This window comes from Condylura cristata, unplaced genomic scaffold (assembly GCF_000260355.1).
Source record: "Condylura cristata isolate star-nosed mole 26May11 unplaced genomic scaffold, ConCri1.0 scaffold00037, whole genome shotgun sequence".
Lineage (NCBI taxonomy): Eukaryota > Metazoa > Chordata > Mammalia > Eulipotyphla > Talpidae > Condylura > Condylura cristata.
Genome location: NW_004567138.1, coordinates 4,283,955 through 4,299,058, shown reverse-complemented (window position 1 = coordinate 4,299,058; position 15,104 = coordinate 4,283,955). Strand labels below are relative to the sequence as shown.

Genomic DNA, 15,104 nt, shown 5'->3' with positions numbered 1-15,104 from the left:
GTTAGGGTGCAGGCCAGAGGTGCCAGAGGGAGGAGAGAGTAAGAGCGTTCACCAGAGACAGAGTGGGGAGCAGAACAGGCAGACTGACTGAAACACACTGCTGGGAGGGGAGCAGCAGGCAAGACAGGAGAGGTCTGCTGCGCCATGTGGGTCAGCTCCCTGGCCGGGGATCGAACTTATGCTGGTGGCTGCGGATAGGTTCATAGTGTTGAGACTTGACCCCCTTGCACCACCAGTAAGGTCCCCAAGGAAAAGGCAATTCTTGATACTATACAGGGAGGCTTATCTTAGAATAAAAGCTGTGTGTGACATGGGTTTGGCACTACTCCTTGGGAAATATTACATTAAAATTGTTTGATGTATCAATGACCCTGTGAAGGGAGAGTTCTGTGAAGAGTAGCACTGTTTGATCAACTCCCTGTAGATGGATGCCAACTACTTGTTTTCCACATGGCATGAGCATGATTTGGGAAAACAGGAATGTTGCCCTCACAGCCCAGGACTGACTGTGGAGGAAGAGGCTCCAAAGTGGACAATTAGCCGTCAAGGAACCTCTTTTCAAAATACAGCACCTCTGAGAATCAAGGTTCATAACGGGTGAAATGCATCAGGCACATTGAACTGCTTTTAGCAGGGTAAACAGACCATATCTGCAAGATACTTTATTCTGGCAAGGTCTTCAAACCAGGGTTCCACAGATGAACCTCTAGGGTCTCTGTGGAGGGCCAGAGAAGGTGGGGAAGGCAGGAACACACACACCCTGGCCCAACCCTGATTCGGCCCAACGGCCCTCTGGTATTTAGGGTTACACATTATGTTTCCTCATCAGCATTATTGAAAGGTTTCTCTTAAAATTTTTTTTCAATAGCACTATGTGGCTAGTGTGCTCTCAATGTGTGGTTTTCAGGCTTTCAAGCAGCAAAACCATTATTTCCTGTTTACCCCCAAACAACTCAGAGTTTAATACTAAGTTACATGGGGAGTCCACACTGAACGTCTTCAATAAGTTCTTGGAAACTACAACGTTAGGTGAAAAGACGAGAAAGAAATGAGGGCTTCGAATAACGTCCTCTTGTTCCATATTAAGCAGGATTTTTTCTCCCTCATCAATGTCCTAATGAAATGACCCCGAACAGAAGGACGTTACTCAAGGATCTGCTGTTTAAAATACTCACACGGACAGATAAACAAGCATTTCAAAGCCCAGTCACACCTGATGGAGGTTGCTGCCACAGGCATATTCCAGGTTACTGAGGTGGAACTGGAGCACCTGTTCTTCCAGCTCACTGAACTGGATACCAGACTCCTTAATAAAAGCTTTGTAGATCTCCTCTATCTTTTCTGCAATGGGAATGGACGAAAAACAGCTTTAACATTATTCTATCACTCCTTACCCTCGGCTCTCCACCGCTTTCACCCCGCAGAGCCCCAAACTTCCAAGTCAATTCAAAGGAAAAGGGGGGCGCACCTCGCTAAGGTTGGTTTCTTGCAGAAGAAAAAAAAAAAGCTTCACTGCAAACAAAACCATGTGGGTTCACTCTCTTCACAAAGGTTTCATTTCTGGCTTAGCTGAGACATGATCTTTTGCTCAAGGTCAAAAAAGAGTCCCCCTTCTCCATGCACGTACAAACACTCACACACAAAGGACTCCAGTTCCCTCATGGTCCCATTCTTGCAACCTCTTTCCTCAACTAACAGACCCACCGTAGACTGACTCCTGCTCTGTCTTCAACCCAACATGATAGTTCCCTGGTGGACTTTCATCTCATCAGTCCCCTGTCCCGACGCCTTTGATTATTGGTCTCCCAGTATTGTGGAATCCATTGCAACCCACAGTCAGACTGCATCAACACTGTTGTAACTCCCTGCACAGCGACTCAATTAGAGGTGCTGCTCCACAGACCACCCACACCTTCATGGCAGGTCTCAGCTGTGCACCCCGAACTCCCTCACTAAGATGCTTCCAGCTGAGCATCACCTAGCCACTGCAGGCCTCTGGGTGTCCCCCTCAGCAACCCCCACTCAACTTGAACTGCCAGACTCGGCCCTGTGATGCCACTGCAGTGGCTGTCTCAGATCCTTCATTGTGGGGGTGGGGGTGGAAAGGGGGCTCGTGCCTGACAATGGGTAAGAATATTAGCTCAGGTTACTTCCATAGAACCCCTCAGGGATGGGTGAAAACTACCAAGCACATTGCAGACTAGAAGCTTCTATAACACGCTGTATATTTGCGTGTTATAGAACTGAGCACCATGGACCATTTTTTTCTCCACAACTCAAGGTGGTCACTGAAATGGCCAGATGCTGCACTAGTGGCACAAAGCTGTCCAAGAAGGCTCTGCCGGTGGGCCAGGCTTTTGCCCCCAGACTGCTGGGCTTTTTCATCGCTTTCAGTCCCTTCTGGGACGCCTGCCTCTGCCACACAGCTTCTATCTTCCTTTAACTTTTGTCATGGTTTGGAAAAAAACAGAATGGTTAAAATAAGGTCTTCAATGAAGTCTAAACAGACCACGAGAAAGCTCAGTATGGTTTCTGCAATAACACATAATAATGTGATTTTTAAATAGGTGTATAATTTCTCTTTTTTTTTCCATAATAATGTGATTTTTAAGTATTATTTAAAGCTTCAGAACATCAATAATAGCTCGAGTACAGAGGCTTGGTGGAATTAAGTACAGCTTAGAAGTTTGATTTGTTTTTTTTGTTTTTGTTTTTCTCAGCTAATAGATCCCAGGAGCTGAAACACCGCTGAGCAGGCTTGGCTGTGACCCTATGAAGAGGTGTGCACACCGATATTAAAGTTTTCTAAAGATATATATCGACATGAAACACTTATGCAGTAGGCATTGCTGATCCTCCCTTTGTAACTTTTTTAAGGTAAGGTCAAGACAAAGCAGTGTTAAATTCTTTGTGTTAAATTCTTTGTAACTTTTTTAAGGTAAGGTCAAGACAAAGCAGTGTTAAATTCTTTGTTGGGGGACCCTCACGGGGTGCAAAGGAAACACCACCCAGCAACTTCCACACACGTGCAAGGCACTAAGCAGACTGAGAAGATTGTGCAAGTCATCCTAATGACTGTACCCAGTTCCAGAAAATTCAAGTCACTGTACAGTCTGCACAGATGATCCTGGTGGTGACCCCCATAAATTTCTGAAAATGTCCTGCTATGTTTGTCAGCCGAGTATAGGTTAGGTCTCAGGAGCACTGGGGTGGCTAAGGGGAGAGACAGAAAGTGTACCCCCACCCCCAGAGAGTAAAAGTATATACAGGGGTGAAGAACTGAGAGCCCCTTCACAGAACCATATAGTTGAAGCAAATTAATACCTGGCAAATTGAATTCAAATGTTCTTGCTTAAAGAACTTTGACATGCTTCCAAGAATTTCAAGTGAATGTACTTGGGTCATAAAATTTTAGGTTAAATAAATATTAACATCAATGTAAATATTAAAATCGCAGCTGGGCCCTATGGAAATAAGTCCTTACAGACAGTCCACTTGTAAGGGTGTCAAAGTTGAGTACCATTTGGCTATCATTTGAGTATCAAAGTTGAAGGTTTGGTGTAAAAAATTCTTAAATTATTCTAAACATTCTTGCATTAAATGAGATACACCAAAAAACCCCCATCCTCCTGCCAAATAAAGAAATGAAATGAAATGCTGGCTTATAGAAACTTACTAGAAAAAATTTTATGTGGCAACTATTCACCCATGGCTTTTCACAGGCTCCTTAAAAGTGAGCTCCTCTGGATATTTGAAAATTAAACATTTAAGTAATTTTTAAAAAATACCAGCTGTTAGGTAAAGATTTGTATGTGAGTGTGTGTAAGTGGGTGTATGCATACAAGCCTCTAAGGCTCCCTCAGCAAGCTCAGCATCTCTTTGTAGAACATTCTGGAGACCCCATCAGTCCAAGGGAACACTTATAAGGACTGCCCCTCCTGTATACATCCAACTTCAGGGCTGGATGATATTTCTGTTCATCAGCCTTAGGGTACAGATGGAACAACCAGAACACCCTTCCCCCCCATACCTCCTAAAGGGACATCTTGCAGCTGAGTCTTATCCTTCCTCCACTCAGAGACAACATCCAAGAGAGCATTAAAATGAAAGTCCATGCGCTTGTCAATAGTGGGGTCAGTTATTCTTCCACCTTCCTGAATTAAGTCACATCTTTCTCCAAATTTATGCATGCTGATGCCAAGCTTCAAAATAATAAGAATAAGAAGGTGAAAATTTTCCCTGGAAAAAATATTTACAGGTTCTCAGCTGAAGTTAGACAGAGCTCTCATGGAGAAAATGGCCTAGTACCTCTCAAAAATAAAGCTACATAAGCTTGATGGCAGATGACAGCAAAGTAAAGCAGTGAAAATACAGCATGAAATGTATGAGACCTTATTTTATGAGAATGTGAGGGTAGCAGCGATTCCTTCTTTCTAAGCCATGCACTTTTGCTATGCAGCCAATACTGGTTAATGCTTCAGATGCTACAGCTGTGCACCTGCCTCTCCTTGCCCTTGACCTTTGACCTCCTCTGTGGACTTGCATGTAATGAGCACACACACAAACACTCACAGCAGAAGTTGATACTGAATTTACTGCTAGTAAGTGTTTCAGAAAAAAAAAATTGGGTTTCAAAGAAACCACACAGAGTGACTCAATAGAAGACAGGATTACCCAGTTAAATTTGACTCTCAGATAAACAATGAATAATTTTAAAATACCAATATCCCAAATAGTGCGTGCAAAATACTACATGGAGCATTTAGGACCTACTTCCACAAATAAAATCAACTTTTTATTTATCTGCAAGTTAAATTTAACTGGGCATCCTGTATTTCATTTGCTAAATCAGGTCACCCTAAAGTTATGGGCTCACTAAGTGACCCAGAAATATCACACAATTTCATGAATAATCTTAGGAAAACAAACAAACAAAAAAATCTTTTAAGTCATGTAGCTCCACTCTCCAAAAGGGAGAAATGAAATCTTTGTATTGACTTTTTTAGAAGAACGAGGAAGCAAGAAATCACTTAGGGAAAATGATACAACACCTGGATACTTATCAATACTAGCACAAACTGAGATTTTTTTGCTTTATCTACAATACAAATCTTAAGGAAACGCACTTGTTCACACATTAGCGCTACTGGGTTGTTGACACAGCCATTGACAATCTGTGCTCCTCTGCCCACCGTGACGCCTTTGAAGGATTTATCATCCCAGACTCGGCCTCCAATTCTGTCTTTGGCTTCCAGGATAGTCACCTAAAAGGGAACAATTAGTGAAACTAAGTCGGATCAAATCACCTTATCAACAATGGTATTACACATATAGAACGACACAGATAAATAGGTTCCATATTTAATTAATGTATCATGTTACAAAAAAAGGAATCTGACAAAGCAGGAGTGTGAACAGGAGGCAAAATAGATGTTAAAAACAATCAATGTAGGGCCCTCCCTGGTGGCGCAGCGGGTTAAAGCACAGTACTGAGAAGCTAAAGCCACTTCTGCATGAGTTCGATTCCCGCCTGCCCCGGAGGTGACCACATGGCGTGGCAGACCTCTCCTGACCCGCCCGCTGCTCCCCTCAGCAGTGTACTTCGTTGATCTGCCTGATCTGCTCCCCACTCTGTCTCTGGTGAAGCCTCTCACCGCCCCTGAGCCTCTGGCCTGTACCCCAGTTCTGTATGTACAAATAAATAAATCTTTAAAAAAAAATAATCAATGTAGGGCCTTCTTGCTGGCCTAAGGGTTAATTCTCAACACTGTCATTGCTATGGCCTGGTCTGAGTTCAGTCCTGGCCCACAGCTCTCATATCTTGCCCGCTGCTCCTCTTTGCAGTGTATTTCAGTAAAGTCACCTGTTTTGCTCCCTACTCTGACTTTGATGAGTCTTCTCATCCCTTGCACTTCTGGCCTATACCCCAGTTCTTCTACACAAAAATAAAAGTAAATAAACAATCAATGTAGGCCTACCATGGAGTAACTAAGTCTCTGACTGGAGAAATCCCTCAAACTGTTTCCTCTGAAATCCCTAATGAGAGTTAGGGATGAACTAACACATGAAATGTCCTTTGAAAGTTTTTACTAAATAGTACCCTATAAATTAAAAATACATTATTAACTAATAATAAACAGCTATATACCAGAGACATTTTATGGGGATGGGGTGGGGAATGGGATCAAAAACAGTGGGGGGAGGGAAATGCATTGAACTATGGTGATGACACATGGGTGATTTGGTGATGGGAAACGCAAGGGGTTTGCAATTGAGATGGAAAAATGCACAAAATGATGAAACAATAAACTATTATATTATTCATTAAAAAAGAGAAAAAATACATTTTTAAAAACTAGAGTAAGGAGGTGAGTTTGTCCATGAAATACCTTTGTATGCCACAAAATTCCATTAGCACTGCAAATAGGTCTCCACTTCCCAAAGTTATAACGATTATTTTTTAAAAATCCCTAGTATGCCATATTACTCCCTAAGATAATTCCTTAAGATATAACTATTATTTTCTTAAATACCTATGATATATTAATCCCAAAGAGATAACTATTAGTTTTTAAAAATTCCTATGATATTACATTATTCCTTAAGAGACAAGTATTATTATTTTTAAATTCCTAAGACATTATATTATTCCCTAAGATATAAATAATTTTTTACAATCCCTAAGGTATTATATTATTCCCTAAGGTGTAACTATTATTTTCTCTTAAATCCTCTGCCATGTTGTCTGAACCAGACCTCATGGGCTTGGTCTGAACCGGCTGGTCTTCCACTTGACTTTTTTTTTAAAGATTCATTTATTTTTGCATATAATAACTGGGGTACAGGCCAGAGATGCAGGGGGTAAGAAGACTCACCAGAGACCGAATGGGGAGCAGAAAGGCAGATCCACCAAAATACACTGCTGAGGGGAGCAGCGGGTGGGTCAGGAGAGGTCTGCTGCGCCAAGAAACCTTAACCCTAATTTCTAATACAGAAGTAAATAAATGATGGATTGAAACACCCCATAGTTTAATGTTACAAAGAAGGTATTATAATATAAACAAATGTCCTATGTCCAACTCAGATTTTTCCATTTGGTTGGCAATATAATGTAATCCAAGACTTAGGTCTCCCATTCTATCCAGATGAAAACCTCTCACACTGACTAAAAAGAGTTTCTCATCTTTGAACTCTTCCAGCAGAGAAAAGATCCTAAGTAAGAGTTGTCATTTCTTTTAGCCAGATGGAGAATAGTGAAAAGACTAACTCAAGTCTCTCAAATTGCTTGACGTGTGTGGTTTAACTAAAAATCAAATTCCCTGCAAAATAAGTTTTTCAAGTGGAGAAATGTGTCAGGCCTAGGAAATCAAAAATTACCAAGTAGATGATTAATATGAATCTAAAGTAAGTGAGATACTGAATTGCACCATTGGGGGAGGGGATCACAGTCTCTATTCAGCTAATTTTGAGCAACTAGAATAAAGCAACTTACTAGGTAAAAAGAAAAAATACGCCTCCTCAGAGAAGCGGCCTACCTCAAACATGCAGTTTATGTAATCGTCATGTCATTTTGTCTCTACCCATGATGAGCCAATTTGAGCTTGTTTCCAAAAGTAAAGATATTTGTTTTCCAGAGTAAGATTCAAAGCAAGCCTTTTATATGCAAATTTGAAACAGGATTTCAAAACATGAAAATTTAAATGGGTATTTCAGAAATTTTAGTGCAACAAATATGGTGACTTTCCAAGCTGCTATCTATAGTCTCAAACAAGTGCACCATCAAGGGCCTCTTGCTCCTTCTGTTGCGCCAGTGACAACCTGTCAAGAATTTCAGCTTGAATACCAAGAATCTCTTCTCACTTCTCACTCCTACTAGAAACACCCTCCAAAGCTGTGGGAATATTCTATTTTCCACTACTTTCTTTCACTAAACCAATGTTGAATTTTGTGTCTTTTCTAGGATTGACTACAAAGACATGAAGACATAATTTATTTAGCATTCTTTGCTAAAATCAGGATTCTTTAAGTTCTATTACATTTGGAACAATGGTGTAGTTCATCATGTTTCTGCTTCCATGTCCCAAAAATCTTACCTTAATTCCAAAGTTATGCAGTTGTCTAGCAGCTGCTAACCCTGCTGGACCAGCCCCAATAATGATGACTGATTTCTAAACAGAAAAAAAAGCCCATTAGAGCCATGAAATCAATGTTCTGTTTCAGTTGTTCTGGAAGGTTCTAACTTCCTGGTAATGTTAACTCATCAGCATTTCCTTTATGTCTATAGAAAGAGTCTCATACAGAATGGGAACAAACTTAGTTTGGGCAAACCCTCTTATCAACAGTTGGGAAAACAGTAGTTGACAGTCTTTTCCCCAGGGAAACACATACTCTGCAAAATGCCTTGCTTGATAATTTCTGTGGTGATAATGTGACTCTTTACCATGTTATTAATGTACTAGCACTTATCACAACCACGCCCTAGCATTTATCATGGGTGGGAGCTCACTGGAGCTGCAGGCACTTACATTGTGATAATCTTTAGGGAGAAGGTGCTGGTCGGCACCCACGTTGAGAACCCCTGTGTTGATGAGCCCTTTTCTTGTCATAAAATAAAGTATCCTCTCCACCTCCTGCACACATCGGATGCGCACGAGACCCCGGACGATGATGTGAGGAATACATTTCTGAGGCGTGAGGGCTTCCTGTGGTTGGAATGAAAACCAAACTGTTGAAACAGACAAACTAAATAACTCATTTCCTAGAAGAGCTCAAGAGAATCACCAGATGAGTGAGCGATTCCATGCCTAAGTCCACACCCCAAAGAACTGAAAACATGTCCAAACCACTCCTCCAATGGCCAAGTAGTGAAAACTGTCCATGTGTCCATCAGGGGGTGAATGGACACGTCAATTGTGGATACAGGGAACATGATTTCCCATAAAAAGGGAAGTACTGAGCCACCACAACATGGACAACTTGACAACAAACAAGTTGAAGAAGCTGTTTTCAACACTGGGTGAGGAAAGGGAAGGAGAGTCACTGCCTACTGGGTGAGGGGTTTCCTCTTGGGGTAATGAAGAAAGACATCTGGCTATACAGTGCTGCGTATATACATATATATATGTATATATACATGTATATATACATACTCACACACACACACATATATATAAAGATTTATTTATTTATGCATATAGAACTGCGGTACAGGCCAGAAGTGGAGGGGTGTTGAGAGGAGTCACCAGAGACAGAGTGGGGAGCAGAACAGGCAGGTCTACAAAGTACACTGCTGAGGGGAGCAGCGGGCGGGTCAGGAGAGGTCTGCCATGCCATGTAGTCACCTCCGGGGCAGGCGGGGATCGAACTCATGCGGAAATGGTTTAAGCTTCTTTGTGCTGTGCTTTAACCCGCTGCGCCACCAGGGAGGGCCCACATATATATATATATATATTTTAAAGATTTATTTATTTATTCGTACAGAACTGGGGTACAGGCCAGAGATGCGGAGGGTGAGAGGATTCACCAGAGACAGAGTGGGGAGCAGAACAGGCAGGTCTACAAAGTACACTGCTGAGGGGAGCAGCGGGCGGGTCAGGAGAGGTCTGCCACGCCATGTGGGTCACCTCCGGGGCAGGCGGGGATCGAACTCATGCGGAAATGGTTTAAGCTTCTTTGTGCTGTGCTTTAACCCGCTGCGCCACCAGGGAGGGCCCCACATATATATTTAATGCCTCTGATTTGTACATTTCCAATGGTTAAAATGGTAAACATAACTTAAGTAAGTATTTTACTACAATTAAAAAAAAAAGCCTCTCAGGGTAATTTAAATCCATCTTTTATCACTAGCATATAAAAGGGAAGTTTGCACCTGGTGAAGGAAAAAAAGAAGGGTCAAAAGGAGAATATACCAGTTTGGGTATTCTATCACATAAGTGTCTCCTGGTCAAGAGTGACTGCTACATGGGTCAAATCACTGCCTGGCCCAGCACTGTGAAGTCAGAACAGGCAAGGGAGGGGTCCCCACGCAGACCCCTCATCTACTTGTCAACACCCACTTCCACCAGATTCTGATCAAACACAGGAAGATGCAGATCAACTGAAGGTACTCAAGACACCACAGTTACATCGAGGACTTGGATTGCTGCAGATCAAAAAATTTGTTATTTGTGAAGTTTAAGAAAAATCACTTCATAGATCTACAATACGATCCAGCAACTCTACTCCTAGGTATCTACCCAGAGAATAAAAAACCATTAAACTGAGGTGTACACACACACTGTAAACAGTGCTGCAATGAACAAAGTACCTACACACAGTGGCCAAGTTATGGAAGCAACCGTAGACAGATGAGTGGGTTAAGATGTGGTATATGCAGAACGGAAGACTAGTTAGCTGGAAAAAGAGATGAACTCTTGCCACTTCTGATAGCATAGATAGAACTGGAGGGGATAATGGTAAGTAAAATAAATCAGAGGAGAAAGACAAATCCCAGATATTGTCACTTACATGTGCAATATAGAAAAATAAAACAAAGACCAGACAAAATCAAAACGGTAACAAACCCTAGAAGTCTGGCTGTAGAAATGAGGCAACCAGAGCAGGAAGATGGAGACCAAAGTGGGGAGGAGACATGTGGATTATGGTGAGGGGTTCAGGGGCCTGGGCGGTGGATGTGGTCTGGTGACGCACAGCTGAGGAGGTAGGAACCTCTCAATCACGGTGTTGCAAACCAATGTTACCTCAATTCAAAGAACATCCTTCAATCGTTGAGTCTTTGAAAAAAAAAAAAAAACAAACAGATATGTGTTTTCTACCAGGGGATTATAAATGCAATATTCAGTAAAGAGTATCTTTATAGCTTATTTATTGGAAATTCTGACCATACTTTTATTGAGTTCAGCCAATACTTACTGAACATCTACCCTCCAGTCTTTTGGGGAGCACATAAACACTTCTCCCTTGCCTAACCCACGCACCTGGGAGTAATTCATACAAAACTGCATTAATAGTTATAATTTGATCACATCATCTCATCGTGAAGTCTATTCCAGTGAAGCAATAAGATGAAACTAAGATTCCTTCCCTCTCTCCCTCCCTCCCTTCTTCCTTCCTTCCCTTTAATTTATTTTTTAAAGAATATATTTCTTAAATCAAGGTTATTTTGGCAGTCTTATAAAACATTCTGTACTCGGCAGTCATTGAAATAACTGAAGACATTGAAAGAAAATCAGATAAATATTAAGCTCAGATGGCCTCTGTTTAAATAGAGGCTCATCATGGCCCTCCCTGGTGGGCAGCGGGTTAAAGCACAGCACTGAGAAGCTTAAGCCACTTCCGCATGAGTTCGATCTCAGCCTGCCCCGGAGGTGACCACATGGCGCGGCAGACCTCTCCTGGCCCGCCCGCTGCTCCCCTCAGCAGTGTACTTCATCAATCTGCCTGTTCTGCTCCCCACTCTGTCTCTGGTGAAGCCTCTCACCGCCCCTGCACCTCTGGCCTGTACCCCAGTTCTGTATGTACAAATAAATAAATCTTTAAAAAAAAATAAATAGAAGCTCATGTTCCCATCTCTACCTCTAATTTATCTTTCCTCCTTTCAAAGAGGGTGTGGTGTGAGGTCTTTAACACTTTTCATTCCAACAGAGAATAAAGCACTGGTGTTAGCTCTGTGGGGCAGAATAGGAATCCCTTTCTTAAATGGGTTTACAATCCAGTCTTTAGGATATTTTCGTTTTGCTCCTGGCATTGCCATTAAGAACTTTGGGACTAAACTTCATCACTTACATTCAGCTGAGAGCCACAGGGTCTCAGCTGATCACACAGGGTCGCCAGTGGAGTATGTGGGCATTCTGGATGTCACAGTGGGCAGCACTACTAGCAGGGAGGGGGTGGGAGCCAGAGGTGCTGCAAAACACCTTAAAATACACAGCGCAGTGCCCACCCTAAGAATGAACCGCCACATTTCCAATGGTGCTGAGGTGGAGACCCATTCACAGGAAAGAAGCTCCTTTCTTTCAGACAAGCTTTCGTCCACGACTGTGCCTAACACAACCTCATTTTCTTCATGTCCGCTGGTGTTTCTGATCCTGAGCCAGCTGCATCAGTGTAGGCTTTCCCACACGACAAGCAACATGGCAGGCTGTCCAAGAACTGAACTCCATCCCGACACTATCAACCCAGACACAGCGCCAGATTCTCTTGGCCAGGGTGCAGACCCCAAAGGTAGAAGGTATTCTACCTCAAGTCCCAGGTTGCCTGGACCCAGGCTTCTGACCAACTGGCTACAGTTAGGAGGTTCCAACCCCCTCCTCAGATAACCTGTGTCATAAGTCAGAGGTTCCCAAGACACACTCCTCACGTTCAAGTAATTTGCAAGGACAGTGCATGGAATTCAGGGAGCCCAGTTACTCACAAGACTTCTGATGGATTGCAAAGGATACAAGAGCTATGAATTCACCACCAAATGGAAAAGCTGCATGGGGGAAAGGCGGGGAACATCATGTACTCCCCACTCGAGATCCTCTCCAAATTTCCATAGTCATCAACCCCCCAAACATCTGCAGAACCTCCTCTTGGGTTTTACAGAGGCTGCAGTTCATAGGTATGATTGACTGACTCCTCAGCAGCTGGCAACTAACAGCCTCCAGCCTGTGGCTCCTCCCTGGGGGTCAACTGGGTGGGACAAAAAGTTCTGTCCTCTATACAAGCTGGTTTCCAAGGCAACCAGCTCTCACCCACAAAGGTGTTTTCCAAGAGACTGCCATTAACACAGTAAAAGACACCTCTGACACTTTTCACACTTCAGAGTTTCCAGGGCTTGGGAGCTGCTGTCCAGACTGTGGATGAAGACCAAATGGATGAGAGATACAGATTTGGGCCATTCGGATGCTCCCCGTAACGAGATGGCCAAGTATATTATTTCCAATAAATCTCAAGATCGTACTTACTTTGCAGTTAGTATGCCACAAGGCTAAGATGAGGTTCCTCAAAGCTAGGTACATGGTGGGATCCCGCGAGTACTCAGGGAACTCATAGAGTTCATCCAGCTCCATCACGTCCGGCCTCACACACAAGGCTTTGCCACATTCATTGGGCTGGTAGAAAGGCTGGAAGTACCGGTTCATGCCTGGAACTGACAAGAGACACCAACAGGCAAATGCTACCAGCTGGAACTCTCAAATCCAAGAGAATTAAAGCAAAGATGCCAAGAAGGAGCCTAGACAAACGCCAGTCTCTCTTACAGAAACCCTTCTGGCTTCCTCCAACTGGATCGACAAAATGTGCATGAACTAGACAAACATGTTTTCCATTCTTCACAAATCTCATTTTTCTTCTATGGAGTATCTTTTAAATTTTCATTGTGGTTAAAAAAAAAAAAACATACCTATGACATTTACAATCTTAACCATATTAACGTGGATAGTTCAGGGCCCTTCCTGGTGGCACAATGGGTTCAAGCAGCACTATGAAGCTACTGCAGCCACTGCAGCATGAGTTCGATGCCCAGCCAGGGAGCTGACCCCATGGCGTGACAGACCTCTCCTGTCTCACCCGCTGCTCCCCTCAGCAGTGTATTTCAGTCAATCTACCTGTTCTGCTCCCAGCTCTGTCTCTCGTGAATCCTCTCACCACCCTGCACCTCTGGCCTGTACCCTAGTTCTGTATGCATAAATAAATAAATCTTTTTTTTTTTTTTAAAGATTTATTTATTCGTACAGAACTGGGGTACAGGCCAGAGATGCGGAGGGTGAGAGGATTCACCAGAGACAGAGCAGGGAGCAGAACAGGCAGATCGACGAAGTACACTGCCGAGGGGAGCAGCGGGCGGGTCAGGAGAGGTCTGCCTCGCCATGTGGTCACCTCCGGGGCAGGCGGGAATCGAACTCATGTGGAAGCGGCTTTAGATTCTCAGTGCAGTGCTTTAACCCGCTGCGCCACCAGGGAGGGCCAATAAATAAATCTTTAAAAAATAACAAAGTATATAGTTCAGTAGATTCACACTGTTGTATCACAGATCTGTAATTCATGCATATTCCAGAATTTCTCCTTCTTCCAAGACTGCAACTCCACACTCACCAAATAACAAAATCCACATGGAAATGTATTTCAAAAGCAATTTTTGTTGGAAGTTTTCCTGTTATAAAATGAATAGGTTCATGGGAGTAAATAAGCATCGTTAACCCCTGGTAATCCTTCAGTGCTGGGAAACAGGCAGAGACACGGGCTAGCCTTACTTCTGTTCCTCTGAATAGAGACTTAATATAATTAACAATGTTTTTATAAAGCCAGAAAAAAAAGTTATAAAAATGCTTTTTTCTAAATTGCCTTTTAATATTTACAAGAATATCAAGACAGTGTCCCATGTCATTAAATAGGGCTTCAGTGAATCAATAATAATGCATTACTTATCTAGCCATTCTCCTGTAGCGTGGCATTCAAATTTCATCAAATCACCTCACTAAAACAAATAATGCTACCTAAGTTTCTTTGCACATAACTCTTTCCATTTATTGACAATTTGCTTCGATCATTTATTCAGGATAAATTCCTAAGGTCAAAGACTATCGCTTTTAAGATTTTAATTCACCAACTTGTCCTTCATAATTAGGCACACCCACTAATAGAACTTCGTGCCTATTTTTCCCACTTTCACCAACACTAGGATTTATCACCTCAGCTTTGATTTCTATAACATCTATATTTTTAGTGGGCACAGTGTTATTAATTTTCTTTAAAATGTATGCATATAAGAATGGAGGTACTGGCCAGAGGTGCAGGGACTGAGAGACTTCTCCAGAGACAGAGTGGGGAGCAGAACAGGCAGGCTTATTGAAATACACTGTTGAGGGGAGCAGAGGGGGAGACAGGAGGCCTGCCACACCATTTGGGTCATCTCCCTGGCTGGGGATTGAACTTGTGCTGCAGTGGTTGCTGATAAATTCATAGTGCTGCGACTTAACCCCTTGTACCACCAGGGAGGTCCAGCAGTGTTATTAATTAAAATCCTTAACAAGGCCACCATATTAAAAGTTGTTTGTCAAAAATAATGAACAACCATATACCAGAGACATTTTGTGGGGGTGGAGTGGGGAATGGGACCAAAA

At 42.7% G+C, this 15,104-nt stretch overlaps 1 protein-coding gene across 3 annotated transcripts in view; it reads right to left on the bottom strand.

Moving 5' to 3' along the window:
• Nucleotides 1-15,104, bottom strand: part of KDM1B (lysine (K)-specific demethylase 1B) — a 56,654-nt gene that overhangs the window by 15,193 nt on the left and 26,357 nt on the right. For 2 of the 3 annotated variants that reach the window (XM_012732956.1, XM_012732957.1), the window contains exons 10-15: nt 12,948-13,132; nt 8,526-8,702; nt 8,094-8,168; nt 5,127-5,264; nt 4,031-4,202; nt 1,214-1,341 (exon numbers count right to left, since the gene is read on the bottom strand). In XM_012732956.1, the coding sequence (XP_012588410.1) occupies nt 1,214-1,341; nt 4,031-4,202; nt 5,127-5,264; nt 8,094-8,168; nt 8,526-8,702; nt 12,948-13,132 (875 nt within the window). The remainder of the gene's footprint in view (nt 1-1,213; nt 1,342-4,030; nt 4,203-5,126; nt 5,265-8,093; nt 8,169-8,525; nt 8,703-12,947; nt 13,133-15,104) is intronic. The other variant, XM_012732958.1, reaches the window with a different exon arrangement.